This window comes from Vombatus ursinus, unplaced genomic scaffold (genome assembly GCF_900497805.2).
Source record: "Vombatus ursinus unplaced genomic scaffold, bare-nosed wombat genome assembly UNPS02009062.1, whole genome shotgun sequence".
NCBI lineage: Eukaryota > Metazoa > Chordata > Mammalia > Diprotodontia > Vombatidae > Vombatus > Vombatus ursinus.
Genome location: NW_020948840.1, coordinates 12,744,947 through 12,762,193, shown reverse-complemented (window position 1 = coordinate 12,762,193; position 17,247 = coordinate 12,744,947). Strand labels below are relative to the sequence as shown.

General features: G+C 36.7%; 1 protein-coding gene across 2 annotated transcripts in view; it reads left to right on the top strand.

The window, feature by feature from the left end:
• Positions 1 to 17,247, top strand: part of TTC27 (tetratricopeptide repeat domain 27) — a 228,476-nt gene that overhangs the window by 51,415 nt on the left and 159,814 nt on the right. For both annotated transcript variants that reach the window (XM_027850566.1, XM_027850565.1), the window contains exons 7-9: positions 6,900 to 7,033; positions 8,406 to 8,518; positions 11,492 to 11,558. In XM_027850566.1, coding sequence (XP_027706367.1) covers positions 6,900 to 7,033; positions 8,406 to 8,518; positions 11,492 to 11,558 — 314 coding nt within the window. The remainder of the gene's footprint in view (positions 1 to 6,899; positions 7,034 to 8,405; positions 8,519 to 11,491; positions 11,559 to 17,247) is intronic.

The window sequence follows — 17,247 nt, the reverse complement described above, 5'->3', positions numbered from 1 at the left end:
ACACACACACACACACACACACACACACACACACACACACACACACAGCCTTGCTTATATTAGGTTATCCATTGTCATCATTGTAGCACCTGACAGAAGGGCTGTAATTTTCTACTTCGTCTTGTTTCTTTTTTTCTTATTAATTTATTTATTTTTAGTTTTCAACATGCACTTCCACACGATTTTGAGTTCCAAATTTTCTCCCCTTCTTGCCCTTACCCCCACCCCATGATGGCGTGCATTCTGAATACCTGTTCCCCTAATCTGCCCTTCCTTCTATCACCCTCCCCCCCTTCTCCTTCTCTTTTCCTATAGGGGAGGATAGATTTCTGTACCCCACTGCCTGTATATATTATTTCCCATTTGCATGTAAAAACAATTTAAACATTTGTTTTTAAAACTTTGGGTTCCAAATTCTCTCCCTTCCTCCCTCCCCACCCACCCTTATTGAAAAGGCAAGTACTCGATACAGGTTATACATGTGTAGTCTGTATCTTGTTTCTGGCTGATAATGTATTGAATTTTATTTTCTAAGATTATAAAGCCTTTTTTCCCCTTCCTCACCTCCCCTTCCACTAAAGAAAAAAAAAGGTACAAAATATGCATCTATGTAACATAGGTGCATAGTCAAGCAAAAGAAATTTCCCATATTGACTATATCCAAAGTTTGTGTCTCATTCTACATATTTAGATTATTTCTCCTTTATCAGGAGGTGGGTAACATTTTTGATCATTGGTCCTCTGGAATCAAGATTGATCATTGCATTTGGCAAATAATGTTTCAGTCAACAAACATGTATTGAGTGCCTACCATGTGCCAGGTAGTATGCTAGGCACTTAGGATATAGGTACAAAGAATGAAATAATGCTTACTTGCATGGAACTAATGTTCCAATAGGGGAGGCAGCAATTATACAGCATAAATATAAAGTGAATAAACACAAATACATATGAAATATTTCAATCAAAAGCAGGTTAGAAAGGAGGGTACTAGCAGTTCTTATGATCAGAAAATAAGATTCATGCAAAAGTTGGTGATTGAACTTCATCTTAAAGGAAGAAAGGGACACCCTGAAATGGAGGTAAGGATGGGTATGTTCCAGGCATCTAGAATGGTCAGTGCAAAGGCAAGAAGATGGGAGATGGAGTATCGTGTGAGGATCTGGGAGAAAACCAGTTTTGCTAGATTGCAGATTATGGGAGAGAGAGTCATGTCTGGTAAGACTGGAAAGAGAGTTTCAGCTCAGGTCGTGAAGGGCTTTAAGATTTAAACAGATGAGTTCGAATTTATTCAGTAGGGGAGTGATCTGGCCAGATTTTCACTTTGTCATCTGGCTATATGGAGGGTGGTTTGGAGTTTGGAAAGACTCTAGGCAGGGAGATGAATTAGGAGGCTCTCGTAGAGGTTTGTGCTAGAGATGGTGAGGGCTTTCATTGAGGTGCTGTCAGTGTGGTCAGAGTGAAGATAGATGTTATGGAATGTTGTGGAGGCAGAAATGGCAAGATTTGGCAAATGATTAGCTATGTCTAATGAAGGAGAGTGAGGAATCAAGGATAATGCCAAGATTTTGAATCTGGGAGACTGCAAGAATGGTGGCACCTTTGATAGAAATGAGGAAGTTTGGAAGAGGTGATATTTTGTGGAAAATATAATGAGAGGATGAGATTTAGGGCACATGCCAAAGTTGGCCTTAGTACCACTTTGTTAGAGACTGGGGGAAAGGAAGTTGGAGATGATGTGAAGGTATTTTGAAATGATGGGACTAGGAGAAGAGGGAGCTCACATTGAATAGTTCCAAATTTCTCAGTACAAATAAAAGGCAGTCTTCAGTTGGGAGTAAGAGTAGAGGGAAGGTAGAGGAGGCTTGAGGACTGAAAAGAAGGTTTGGAATAGCTTCTGTGGGGACTCAGATGGGAGTCAACGGGGAAGGAGTAAAGGGACTGTCTTGCTGCAATGAGGGTACAGTTGAGGCTGGATAACAGATTTGTAATATGCTCACTCAGTGTGGTTAGGAGATAATAAAGACAGAGATTTGGATTGGGAAAGTAGAGGTCAGTAGCTTCATTTTTTTCACGTAACTTCTGTTCTTGTTTAATTTCATTTGTATGCCAACCTGAAGGATATTGGGAAAGATGCTTTTTAGCCTTTATTTCTGCATGCCCTGTGCTTAAGAAAAAAATTTTTTTGGCAGTTCTACAAATGACTTTTGGGAAGATAAAATCATCATTGTGGGTTAAATGGGAGCAATAAGGAATTTTCTAACACTGTTAGTAATCCAAGACCAAAGGTTTTGAATCAACCCAACACAAAAAGTCAAAAATCTTAGCTTGAGGAGACTCTAGCTGGCTTTTGTTGACTCTTTGTTGGGCTCCTCTTTCTCCTCTCTGCCAGATATTATATTGTTTTGGCTTTAAGGCTCCCTTGTTTTTACTGTCTTCTCTCTACCATCTTCAGAATTTAAGCTCTTCAAGATCATCTGGGTCAGGATCTATATCCTCTGTGTGGGGGGGCAATTGCTGGATAGCCTGTCTCTGACAAAGAGAGGCTAAACAGCTCTTTTTGTCTGTAGCCAAAGCTATAAGCCACACCTCCCAACCTTTTATTCATTGAGTACTAGTTGTTGCCCTTTAATATTTTAAATTTTATTTTAAATTTTAGATGTTAAGTTTTTATCTTTTTTTGTTATGCGGTATTTCCCCTAACATGGCTATTTATCTTGAGTATAATTTTGTTTTGTACTGAGAGAATCTGTTTTACCATCAGAGTTTCTTCTTTTGTTGCATTAAAATTTATCTCTCCTGTACAATTGAGATAAAATTGCATTCTATTCCATTTTTTATAGATTAAAAAAGCCCCAGACTTTTTGCTAGAATTTATTGTGGTACATGCCAAAAGATGTTGCTCTAAATTTATTTCCCTGATATTTTGCCATATAAGTTTCCCATTTATTAAATAATGAATCCTCTTCCCAATTTTTATTTTTTATATTTTTTTTCAAATACCAGTCTCTTTGGGTATATTTTAGGTCAAGGACATCCATTCAGTTATAATGATCTGTTTCTTTCTTTTTTTGACCAGTCCTTGATAATTTTGGTAACAGCCTCTGCATATAAATTTGGTGCCACCAGATTTTTTTTGAAGTGCCTCCTGATGTTCTAAACAAATAAAAACATTCAAGTCTGTCATTCAGAAGACCAGATATGATTTTTTGGAGGATGGAAAAGGTCAATCGATACCCAGAACTGACTGTGTTATTGGCAAGTCCTCTGAACTTCCATAAAATTTGCTTTTCCGTGTAAATTTTGCTGTCATTTTACCTAGATCAATTAAAAAAAAACAATGTCACAAGCAAATAGGAACATTCAATTCAATTTGCTTCACTATGTTATTAAGCATCCATGATGTGCCAGGCACCTGGAAAATATTGCCTGCTATAGGAAATCATTCTGTATTTTGACTTTGTGAAGGATGTATTGTATGGTAGGGAGCAATGGTATTCTAACGTTAATTCTGCAAATACCTTTTTTACGTTGTTGTGATTGATAGTATTTCTGTCCCCTACAATTTGTGAAATAGAAGTGATGAAGGTGGGTACCTTTGTTTTGTGCCTCTTTTTTTGTGACAATACTTCTAATGTTTTGCTATATAATTCTGGCTCTTGGTTATAAGTGTATATTTTTAATTTTTGAGGAAAACTATCTCTTTTAGGTCTTCATTGTGTTTTAAACATGAATGAATTTTGGATTTTTTAAAGACCTTTTCTGCATCTATTGGTATGATTAGAGATGATGGTGCTTAATCATGTCATCGATGTTTTTAACTCTGCAAACCTTTATTCATTGCTTACTGTGTAAAGAGGACTTCTAATGACCTGAAGCGTAATACAGAGGCACCTGATGGGCATCAGTAGCTTGTAACATATTTTCAATTGATGAATTGCATACAAGAAATGGCATTAAAAGTTGACATCTGAGAATGAGTTAGAAAAGAAGTTGGGCTGACATATATCAAGAGTGATAGCTTTAGAGCTGCACTGGTATCCATGGAATATTAAAAAACCTAGAGCAGGGGTTCTTAACTTTTTTTGTATCCTAGTCCTTTGGCAATCTAGTGAAGCCAGCCTATGATCCTCTTAGAATAATGATTTTAAATTCGTAACATAAAAGACATAGGATTGCAAAAAAATTAATGATAGTTATCAAAATATTTTTTTAAAAATGTTCATGGACCCACAGTTAAGAGTCTCTAATCCAGAAGAATGTCTTTAGTATGTTGGGCAGATCTTTTTGAATATTTCTGGGGAAAACAGGGGCAACAGTGACAAAGGATTATGAGATGTGGATGGGTTGTGATTTACCCAATTGAGTTGGGTCACCATACCATTGAGATCATGAATCTATCCATTGCAACATCGATATCATAATTAACACTTTTTTTGGTTAACATAATGTGATACTTTTTTTCTTTTAATGTTGTTATCCTTGCAGGCCTGCTATAAATCCTACTTGATCATGATGAATTATTATTTTAATATTTCCATTATGCTCGCTATTATTTTTATTTAGTGTTTTCATCAGGGACATTGGTCTGTGGTTTCTTTTTCAGTTTTGTTATTGCCAGCTCTTATAAGCAGCACCACTCTGTATCATAAAAGGTATTAAATCACCTTCCATCTTTCTCTATGGAAAGTGACTTCTCTATAGCTAAGTGGTATGGTGGATAGTGTCAGGATGAGAGAGTTAGGGGAGTGACAGATCTAGGAAGCTTGAAGAGGCAAGAGAAGGTTTGGAACAGTGATTATGGGATATGATTTGGGAGGAAATAAAAAGATGGTTTGCTGTAGGGAGGATCTAGTTAAAGCTAGGTAGCCTGAATCCATAATGTACTTTTAAAGTACGAGTTTGTATAAGTTTGCCTTGCAAACTTTCGACTTCCCTCTGTTGCATGTGGGTAGGAGTGAAGGAGATGGATGATTGAAATGATATAGGGCAATGTTTTGGCAACAGATGAGGGGAGCTCGATGACAATCTAGAGATAAATTGATTAATTAGAAGGTCAAAATTAGAGAAGGAAGTCAAAGCAGCACATGATGGCCTGTGAAAGTACTGCAGAGAGGGCTTAGAGGAGGTTACTGTGAGGATTTAGTAGTAGTCGATTTAGGATGGGTGAGGTATAAGGAGAAATGGAAAGATAAGGAGTTATTTTCTTTCCAAAGTCTCTTTGCAGCCCAACTCCTTCTCTACCTCACTGTACTGCAAGTGCCTTCTGGAGAGTCTCTGTTGATTTCCTAATTCCCCCTACTTCCAAGAATGTAAGTGTTTTAGAGGCAGGGACTTTTTTTTTAGTTTTTATATTCCCAGTACCTGGGAAAAGTCTTGCAACTTGCTGGCGATTAGTAAAGATTTATTAAATGAAACTGAGAAAAACTTGAATATTCAAATAAGGACAAGTTATTATTTTTTCTTTTCTTCTGTCTTCTCTTGCCTCCTTATTCACCCTGATACTTCTTTAGTCTGGATATGAATTACTGAAACAGCCTCCTAACAAGTTTCTTTATTCTTTCCCGAGAAGAAAATTTAGAGGCAGATTTGTCTTTAGAACTAAAAAGATTTCTTTATAAGGTGATTCTCTTTATAAGATGGTTCTGTCAAATGTTTTTTGACTAGTGCTTGTAGTTGTCCAAAAGATCTAGAATGAGTGCTCTGTGGCCTTCTTAGTATGGTGCCCTGTGCATAGTGAGTGCTTAACGTATGTGGTCTCCTGTATGAACTGATGCAAAAAGAAGTGAGAAGAACCAGGGGATCATTGTTCACAATAACAGCAATATCCTATTGATGATCCACTGTGAAAGACTTTGTTACTCTGATCAATACAATAATCCAAGACAATTCCAAAGGACTCATGATGAAAAAATGCTGTTTACCTCCAGAGAAAGAACTGATGAACTCCAAGTGCGAATTCAGTATGATTTCCTCACTTTCTTCATTTTCCTTTTTTTGGTGATATGGCTAATGTAGAATTATGTTCTGTGTGATTTCACATGTATAATTGATATCATTTTGCTTGCCTTCATAGTGGGTGGGGGAAGGGTAGATGGGATGGAAGGAATTTGGAACTCAAAATTTAAAAAGAAAAGAATATTAAAAATGATGAATTTGAAAATAAAAGCCTGAACTGAGCTGAGTTGCCCCTCAAAAAAAAATGTGGTCTCCCTTTCCCCCTACTTTCTCTTCCTCTCCCTTCTCTTCCCTCCCCTTTCCTCCTCTCTTTTTCTTTTGTCTCTCCTTTTCTCCTCTCCCTCCCTCCCTCTCTCCTTCATTTATTCTAGCATGGATGTGACTATAGTCAAGACAGATTATGAAGGACAAACTAAGAAGCTGCTAGAATTAATGGAAAATCTTCTTCCCTTTTTCCCTCTCTCCCTCTCCATCTTGCACTGATTGGCATGGAAGAAATAGTGGCACAGAGGGAAAAACAAAAAACTAGATTTGGAGTCAGAAGACCTGGATTTATGTCCTGGTTCTGCTACTTACTACCTGTATTACCTTGAGCAAATCACTTAAACTCTGTGGACCTTAGTTTTCTCATCTATAAAATGAGGGAGCCTGAAGTACCCTTTGCCTCTAAATCTATGACTAGATGATCATTTGACTGTGAATCTCTTATTTTCTTACATCATGTAAATATTTCATAAGTCTAACAGTAAGTGGGATGAGATAGACTTGATGGTCTTTTGGATCTGCTGCCTCATGGAAATGTTTGTTGAATAAAGTTTGCGAATTACTGGCCTAGAGCATGTTTTTATAGTCGTATAAAGCAAAATTTTTTGATGATCTTTTAATAATTAGGTAGCATGCCTCAGCAGCAATTAAGCAGTTGAATCTTATTTTTTAAATAGGAGCTTTGGGGAAAAGGACTCGGTTTCAGGAGAATTATGTGGCACAGCTTATTCTGGATGTTCAAAGAGGAGAGGACAGCCTTCCACATGACGAGCTTAGCCCAGCGCCTACTCCTCTGGAGAATTTAGCAAAGGTAAGCCAGGAAGCCAGTTGGTCATTACTGACCTTTCCAGGCTTAACACTCAATCACAGAAGGCTAGTGCAGAAGAGCACTGAACTGGTAGCAAGAAATGTCGACTTAGCTTTTACTTTATCTAAGACTTCTGAAAGGTCATCTTTTTCTTTAATTCTCTGGCATCGCCTGTTTGAGAAAGAATGGAAACTATGGTGTTTTATTAACTTCACTATGGTTTCTAATTAATATAGTGTTACCAGTCTGGCTGGATACTATCCCCCAGGTGGAAATGAACAAAACAAACTAATCTCAAACTCATTATGTTCATTATGGTGTTGCTTTTGTCTCCCTTGTACTTGTTATAATATCCAGAAACATACTTCTTACTTCATTGTTTTCACAAAGTATTTATGGGCTCTTTCACTGGTTTTATATTTTGTGTCACATTCCTCTGAGTCATCAGTGGGTGGATTGCCAAGGATACCATCTCTAGACTGGCCCATCAGTTATCCTTCCTAATATACAGAGTTGGTTCTTCTCTTTTCATTGGCTTTCAGCATTTATCTTCCAAAAAGACACTCCTCCCTCCCTCTCTTCATGCAGTCCTCCTTTCCCCTTCCCCAGTCCCCCATTTCCTAGGATTACAGATTTTGAACTGGAAGGGAACATAGAAGTCATCTTTTCCAACCTCTTCGTTTTAAGCATAAGGAAAATGTAGCTCAGAGAGGTTAAGTTACTTATCTAAGGCCATAACGTAATAAATGCCAGAGTCAGGACTGGATCTTAGTGCCTCTAACTCCGAATCCCATGTTCTTTCCACTTTAGAACACGACTACTCTATGGGAGGTATTTGTATAGGCTCTATTTATCCTAAAGGCACAAATCCAACATTATAGGGGATCTTTTGTTGATTCCCAGTGTTATAAGCTGGTGCTCCCTAGCCCTTTTCACTACTTGACAAACATGTCAGTGTTCAAATTTGTAGTGATCCACTAGAAGTGTTCTTTAGAGGTCCTTATCATGACTGATGAGAATTGGCATGGGCTAATGGTAGACATTGAAGAGAGTCCATGTTTCTATGATAATAAAAAGAGGAGGCAGCAATCATTCCTTTACATAGCTCAGATTAGATGCCATAGGCCTCCTGTACTCATAGCAGATGGCATCTTGATTTGGTAAGGTAGATGGAGGAAGAATTATGTGTAGTTGGGCAGATAGGGAAGAGCAAAGAGGGGCAGGATGAAGCTACTGTGGAGCAAGATATAGATGTTGATTTTTTTTTTAACTGCACTGTAATTTAGGAGATTAAAGATAATATCAAACAATAGCAAGCATTTAATGAATGAATTAAATGATGTCTTTTCCTCTCACCTGTTTTTTCCCATAACAGAATCTTGTGCTAAATGATGATACGGTATTGAATGAGATAAAGTTAGCAGATTGTGAACAATATCAGATGCCTGACTTATGTGCAGAAGAGCTTGCTGTTATCCTTGGAGTCTGGTAAGTTATTTGGAAACCTTTATACTTTAAATAGATCGTACATTGTTGTTCTTGTGAAATATTTGGTGTTTTCAAAAATTATTTAACTAATTAATTTTTCATTTTCGACGTTCACTTTTATAAGATTTTGAGTTCTAAATTCCCACCCCCCTCCCTTCTTCCCCACGACAGCATGCAGTGTGATATAGGCTATACACATACAATCGTATTAAACATATTTCCACATTAGTCATGTTGTGCAAGAAGAATCAGAACAAAAGGGACAGAATAATCAGAACAAAATGAGAAAGAAAAAACAACAAAAAAAAGAAAGTAGTATGCTTTGATCTACATTCAAACTTCATAATTCTTTCTCTGGATGTGGATAGCATTTCCGTCCTTAAAAAGACTAGTAAAACGGTTTTTCTTTCTTTTTTTTTTTATAGTGGGAGTATGGAGGTAGAAGGGAGAAAAAATAGAATTTTTTTGTTCATTGATAAAATAAGAAAGGCTTAGTTAATTTAAAAAAAACACAATTGCATAGTTTTTTGAGATTGATAGACTAATACTTTCAGGTATTTGTGAATAGGGGACTCCTTGAATAACTTTAATTTAAAAAAAAAAAGAGTAAGTGAAGTAGTCAAGGGGATATGACAGAGTATCCTCAAATTCCATCTCCCAATCACTAAGTGATGTTTCTTAACCCAAGTGATACCTTACTTGGTGGAATATGGGAGGATAAAATATATTAAAAAAAGAGGAAAAGAACCATGGACACAAAATATTTATAGCAGTTCTTTTTTTTTTTTGTAGTGGCAAACAACTGGAAACTAAGAGGGCCCATTACTTGGGGAATGACTGAACAAATTATGGTGCATTACTATAATGGGATGCTATTGTTCTCTAAGAAATGACTTAGGGGATAGTTTCAGTGAAACCTGGGAAGCCTTGTATGAGCTGATACAGAATGAAGTAGTATAACTAGGAGAACACTTTATACAAGAACAACAGCACTGTAAAAACAAACTTCTTTGAAAGACTTAAGAACCACCCACAATTCTAGACAACCCGTGATGAAGCATGTTACCTGTCTCCTGACAGAGAAGTGATGGATTCAAGATGCAGAATGAGGCTTATGTTTTTGGACATGGAGTTTGTTTTGCTTGAATATTTGCATCTGGTAAAAGGGTTTTTCTTTCTTTACTTTTTTTTTTTTTTATAGTGAGGGTGTGGAGGTAGAAGGGAGAAAAAATAGATTTTTTTGTATGTTGATAAAATAAGAAAAACTTAATTAAAAAAACAAACCATAGAATTACATAGTTGGCCAGGATTTTCAACTAGTTCAGTCTGTAGTTTATTTTATTTTATTTTTTTTGGCTTTTTGGTGAGGCAGTCGAGGTTAAGTGACTTACACAGGGTCACACAACTAGTAAGTGTCAAGTGTCTGAGGTCAGATTTGAATTCAGGTCATCCTGACTCTAAGGCTGGAGTTCTATCCACTGTGCTGCCCCTAACTAGCTGCCCGTCAGTCTGTACTTTAAAAGGAATCACCTTAATCCTTTTTCTCTCTCCCTTCTCACCCTTGGAGTAAGCAATCATCTATCTACTACTTAGACACCCCAAGTAATGGGCAACTCATTACCTTTTGCTTTTGCCTAATCCACATTTGTACAGCTCTCACTATTAAGAAGTTTTTATATTACACCAGCATTTACGTTCATAAAATTTCTACTCATCACATTCAGTCCTTTCCTCGAAGGCCAAAATTTAATCTGGCTTCCACTTGATGGCTCTTCAGGTTTGGGGAGGCTTGATTTATTAATCCATTAAAGAATAAACTCTGTGAAATGAGTAGTATAGCATGCTAGCTGTATATACTGCTTCTTCATCTTTGTGATCTGTTTTTCTCCCTCCCATTAGTGACAATAGTGAACCCCAACTAACTCGAAACCTCTGTTAACTGAATTACTGCAGTTGTCTTCTAGGAGAGTAAACCAAATCATAACAAAACTGTCAGTAACTGCTATTTAACAACAAAACAAAAAACATTCTTCCATCCTATATCCAGAGGTTAGTATACACAGTTGCCTCAATTTCTTCTTCCTTCTGTAGCTATAATAATACCATTCTGTGTTGAGTGATATCCAGAATCTTTTGGGGCCATGTGAAATTTATAATTATTAGACAAGAAAGTATTCTTATATATTTTAGAAAAATTTGTAACAACAGAGTTTAAATTAAAAAAAAAATTCTGGTTCATTTTCAGGTTTTTTTTTTTTTAAATCACTTAAACAGGATATAGCCATTCCCAGGCATTCTGATTAATAAGGTTTTACTGTCTTAGTTTTTGTGTTGAGAATAAACCAAAGATAATTGAAGCATCCATGTACTAAGAAGCATCAAACTACATTTTATTGTTTTAAAAAAAGAGTTTTGTTCTTAAAGTTTCTTTAACAATAAATGTGTAAATTCATGAGGCAACTCCTCAGTAGTAGACTCCCAGCTCTGTGGCCCTCTTACATGTATGCTTGATGTTGTCACAGAGTTGTGCTGAAATTGGAGTCAGTGCCGCGTCTCCTGTAGTTCAAAGCATTCAGTTATTTCAGACAGAAATAGATCTGTTTTTTCTGCGTAGATTCATACACACACATATCCCCACAATTGTATATGTATATATACACATGTGCATGCACATATATAAATATACATATATGTATATATATTATATACATTCATACACATATATCCACACATATATGTATATATACACATGCTCACACACACACACACACACACATAATCAAATACTATTATATTTGTAAAATGCTAAGTCCAGCACCTGGTCCATAGTAAGTAGTTAATAATTGCTTGTTTCATCTCCCTCCTTATGTACACACATATGCACACATTCCTGTGGCATACTGATTTTGTGTTTTAATCAACCCAGTTCTGTAAATTTGGATTCTTTAAATTAATATACTTTTTTTTTAACAGTACAAATTTCCAGAAGACCAACCCAGTGCATAAGTTAACTGAAGAGGAATTGTTGGCATTTACATCAGTATGTAATCTTTTCTTCTTTAAAAAATTTTTTTCATTCTTTGTCAGTTGTTTTGCCCCTTCCTTGAGGCATTCTCCCATGGTAAGAGCATGTCAGGAATGGAAGTAATGAGAAATAGAAGCAGAGTTGTCATCCAGGCATACTACCGACCACCCTGAGAGAAGGATAAAGTAAATGATGTGTTCCAGGAACAGCTCCCATTCCTGGCCCAGAGGTGTGATATAGAAGTGATGGGATACTGCTGTCATTTAGTCATTTGCTGTATTTCTCTTTCTATGCCTACAAGTAGAGCAATTAATAATTTTTTGGCTTGCCTTAATGATAATGTCTTCCTTTAAAAGTTCATTAAAGCAATGAGGACAACTTTTTTATTTCATTTTCAACAGCAAGAAGCACTTGGTTTGTTGATGTTGAAATGAAAATGAACTTTGGAGGAAAGTGACCATTTCAACTTATAGTTATTAATAGAGAAAGAGAGGAAAGCCAGTTGTAGTTTGAAATGCATTCTAGCTTTTGGGATGAAAGATTTCAAAGAATTTACAAAAGGGACTTTGTGAACTAATATTTTACAGAGAAGTCAACCCAGAAAGGTATGAGCAGCAATCAAAAATGAAATTCTGAAGATATGAAGAGAAGTAATTTTGATGAGCAAATGCAGTGTTGGCTAAGGGGAGCAATGTAGATTGCATGGAGAACTGATTGCCCAAACCTAGATTTTCAAAAAGCACATACAGAAGATGAAAGCAATGGCAAGTAATGGAGGATGAATGCAAAAGTAGGGGATGATCCTATAAGAATAATGTTATGAATGCTAGAGCTTTAATGATCTGAGGTTGGTAAAGAATACTAATTTAAAAAAAAAAAGATTTCTTAGATTTATTTGGGAAAAGGAAGGAAATCAGAGAAAGAAAAGAACTACTCCTTGAGTTATATGAGAATGATAACCAAAGATGGAAAGAAGTCAGAATTTGATTTTTGCTGGTTAGTTCTTTGACAAGAAGAATTTGTGTTCTATCCCAAGAACACAAATACAAGATAAGTAGGGCAGTCGAGAACATGTGGTTGCCTTTGCTGAGTTTAAGCCACCAAGCCCAGATAGAATAGGATTATGGATCTGGAGTGTTAAGGTCCTTCTAGGTCATCTAGTACATTATCCTTATTTAACAGATGGAGGAACTTAGATGAAGAGAGATGGTGACTTTTTCAGGGTCATATAAGTAGTATGTGGTAGTACCAGGATTTAAACCCAGGTCTTCTGATTCAAGAGACTGTGGTCTTTCCACTATCATATAAAATGGAAAAAACTGTTGAATAATTAGGCAGCTAGGTGGTGCAATGGATAGAGTGTCAGGTCTGGAGTCAGGAAGACTTACCTTTGTGAGTTCAAATTCAGCCTCAGACACCATCTGTGTGACCCTGGGCAAGTTACTTAACTCTATTTGTCTCAGTTTCCACATTTATAAAATGAGTTAGAGAAGGAAATGGCAAACCACTCCAGTATCTTTGCCAAGAAAACCCCAAATTGGGTTACAGAGAGTGTGATACAACAACAACATTCATCTCTAAGGGGCAGCTGAGTGATGCAGTGGGTAGAGCACTGTGCCTGGAGTCAGGAAGATCTGAGTTCAAATCTGGCTAGTTAGCAGTTCATCTGAAAAGTTTTAATATACTGTATGTTCAGTATGACTTAATAGTGTAATATGGCACCCCTCAAAGCTAATGCAGTCTTTTGTTGCTATAAGAAAATACTTATGTCAGGCATAGTATCTTTGAAAGTTACATGTTGAATTTATTACATAGTTAAAAGGGAAGACAAGCTATATATAATATTCTCAGTTTCATGTGCGATCCTCTTTCTGTTTTTCTTTTTATGTGGAAATGCTAATTTTATTTGCATTTATTAAATCCAGAAAAAATAAAAAAAAAAAACAACTAACTAAAGGGCCATGCACAAATCAGTTATTATTACGTAAGATTACTTAAGATGTCTTATAAAACTATAAGCAATACTTATACTGTTCAACTCTTTACCTATCTACATATTAATAAATAAAATGACTACTAGAACAATTTTAAAACAATGTCCTACAAATAATAAAATGAATTTTTCAGTATTGAAGAAAATAAACTTCCTTACTAGTTATAATTAAAAAAAAAAGGTAGTGTCCAAATCTAGGGACATGATAATCCATCTGTACTTTTCTGGTCAGACCACATCCAGAAGGCTCTGCTCTGTTCTAAGTGCCATATTTTGTGAAGTACATTGATAAACTTGAGTATCTCCCCAGCAAGGCAGCCACAATGGTGATGGGCCTCTAATGAGCTTTGAACAAATTGAAATGAAGGGATTAGTTTGGCTTATGTTGAGCTAACTTCCTCAAGATGATTAAGATGCTCTGTTATTAGCTCTGAAGTTTGTGGACAATTCAGAGTTAGCCACTCAGGAGAATGGAGAATGGCAGGAGATAATAAAGAACAAACAAGTGAACTCTGAGCACTGGCCAAGGGAGTATTGTTGGATGGCATTAATTGGGCCACTCATTAATAGAGTTGAAGGAACACTTTTGGAGTTTGTGGAAGCTAAAAATGAGGAGACTTTGATCAGGTTTGTCTCCACATTGCAGTTCCTTTGTTTGATGACTAATACCTCTCCAGATGAGTAACTATGTAATGACTCCAGCATATCTACAAAATACAACAATTTTGTGAGATATTAAGTACAAATATTACCTTTTCTCCATAGAAACTGAGTCTTAGCAACATTAAGTGATTTGGAGGAGGTCACGCAGCTTATAAGTTGAAAAGCCACGTCTTCAACCTAGGTCGTCTCACTTCAGAGTGTGAAAAATACTTTTTTGGCAATGGAGTTGAGAATATTTTAGATACATAGGTCAGAAGGGATGGAGTTTTTACAACTTCCTTCGTGATCGCCTATCATGATAATATTTCTGAGGCTATAGGATTTACTTTTGAGGCAAATCTAACCAATTTTTACTTTAAGGCAGATGAGAAACTACAGTTGTCCATGATATAATCCACTAGAACTTAGGCAGCAGGAACCAAAGATTCCCCTCTTTGGCTGAGCCTTTACTATTTCAGGTAGCAAAGAATTCAAACAACACTAGCACTGTGTAAGGTCCAGTCTGGTTCACCTGTTGTGTGTTGAGTTGAATCACACTTAGCCTAGTCCATTCTGAGTTATGAGTGGTTATTGATATATACCACCTGTTCCTTTTGGAGGAATTTGGAGGAATTTGCTAAGGGAAAATTCTGGGAGGCAGTGACTTATGCCGGCGAAGCCTCTGGGTGAGGGTTCGCCACATTTACTGATAGCCCCAGCTGTCTCCTGTCTCTGTGAGCCTTTGTTGCCACATGGAGACTGGCGTGAGGAACAGCAGCAGAGAATGCAGAGAGCAGAGGGAAGCTAGTGGCATATCCCTCTTTTGTTTTTTTATGAGGATTGCAGCCTTTTTTTCTTGGCTCATTTCAGATGGTAAGGGGAGCACTGCCTTAGGTTTTACTTCACCTGGCCATGGAGTTAAAGGTCATCTTATCAGCTTCTAGCCCCTTTGATTAAAGTCCTAATGAGGCGACTGAGGCCTAGAGAGGTCATGTTTGAGGTCATGTAGCTCCTTAGTGGTCAGGTTTTATAACTGCAGTGCCCTGGAAGAGCAAATCAATCTCCCATCACTGGCATTAAGCCAGTGGAAAGTAAAGTAGTGGAAGTAATAATTATCATCATCATCACTAACATTTATATGGAGCTTACTATATGCCAGGCTCACTGCTAAGTGCTTTACAATTATTATCTCGTCTGATCCTCACAACAACCCTGGGAGGCAGATACTATTATTATCACCCCCATTTTACAGACCAGGGAACTGAGGCAGACAGAGGTTAAGTGACATGCCCAGGATCACAGCTAGTGTCGCAGGCTGAATTTGAGGTTAGGTCTTCCAGACTCCAGGCTCAGGTCTCTGTCCACCGAACCAATAGTAGAACAGAAGCCCTGAGCTTTGAGGCTACAGGTCCAAAGGATAGTAAAACAGAGTCATAGATCCCAAAGTCTTTTGGAACTTTAGGTTCCAGAAATGGAAAACACTGGTGATATAATGTTAATTATACGATTCTCTTTTCATTCTCTTCTTCCTCTTATATACTGGATTGGTTGTCATTTAAGCGATTTGGCTTCAGGGTCCAAGCAGTCCTATTGCGTGTATCTCACTGATTCTGCTCATGGAAAGAGAAATGCATTGACTGACTCTCTTTAAAATTTTCATTCTTAAAGATACTCTTCAAATTTAAAAGCCCTAGTAACCCTGGGTCTCATGTATGCCTTGACATTTTTTTCCAAGGTACTTTTAAGATGAAGTTTTTTTTTAGGATTCTTCCTACGTCTTCTCTAATGTGGTATCTGATTTCATTTATTCTGCTATCCTCATCTGTCACTGGCTTCAAAGTCAGAGAGCATATCTTATTATTAGCACATCCCTCGAAGGGTTGTTGTAAGGATCAAATGGGATATTCCTAATAAGCACTTAGCACAGTGCTTGGCACATAGTGAGTGTTATATAAATGCTCATTCCCACTCTCCTGTCTTACTCATTTTTTTATAACTCATTATGCCTAGCAGAATGCTTGTACAAGGCAGGTGCTCAGTAAACATTTGTTAGTTGAATGAATGACTTGCTAATCTTGACTTCTGTCAAATGAGTATGAAATACTTGGTTCTTTAAATAAGATTTTATTGATGTCTTTTGTTTTTTACATCATCATAGTTTCCCCTCCCTCTCCAACAGAAACATCTTATATAAGAAATAAAAAATTTTAAAGACAGGAAAAAAAAAGAATAAGAGAAACAGATCAGCACAGTTGAACAGTAAATTGAAAAAGGCCAAAAACACGTGCAATGTTTAATACTTGTAGACCTCCCACCTCTTTGAAAGGGTGGGTTGGGAGTGACCTCTCATCTGTTTTTTCAAGCCATGCTTGTTCTTTGTAATTTTGTTCTTTTTTGAACAGTATAATCACCCTCTTTTTAAGTGGTAGTTTTGGGGAATACTCAAATTCTGGCATAGTGTGCTGAGCAGTGTTAGTGTTTCAATTCAAAAGTATCAAAAGTCTTTTCTCAAAGAAACACTTTGCTTTTCTTAGACTGTCATTATGATAGGCAGTGCCACAAATCTTGCAATTACACATTTCAGGAAACAGAATGAGTCATAACAAAAATAGCCTATATTGTGCTAGCGGGCCATTTGCGTTATATTGGCTAGATAATTTAAAATTAGCTGTTTTATCTACGTTATTTCCTTATAGATGAGTCAAGTTCAGGGGCATTCAATGGTGTTTTTAATTTTCTTTCATTGTTGAAAATGTGAACAATCTAGTTTATACATACAGGTGTTTAAGTTTTCATTGGCAAAACTTTTGCTTAGGTATGGATTAATACTGGCAACCTGCCCCCCCCCTTTTTTTTTTGACTTTTGCTTGAAATCCCAAGGTCTCTCTGCAATTGAAGAGATGGAAAAGGACTCTTTCTGCCGTGAATTCCAAATGTGTTCTATGAATAGGGCACATGTTTCATAAAATAATTACATCTTACTAACCATTTCAGAAAATAATGTTTGTTCTTTATTTTTCTTTTGGAGAATTTGGGTCAGCTTTCCTTTGCTTTTTTTTTTGGATTAAA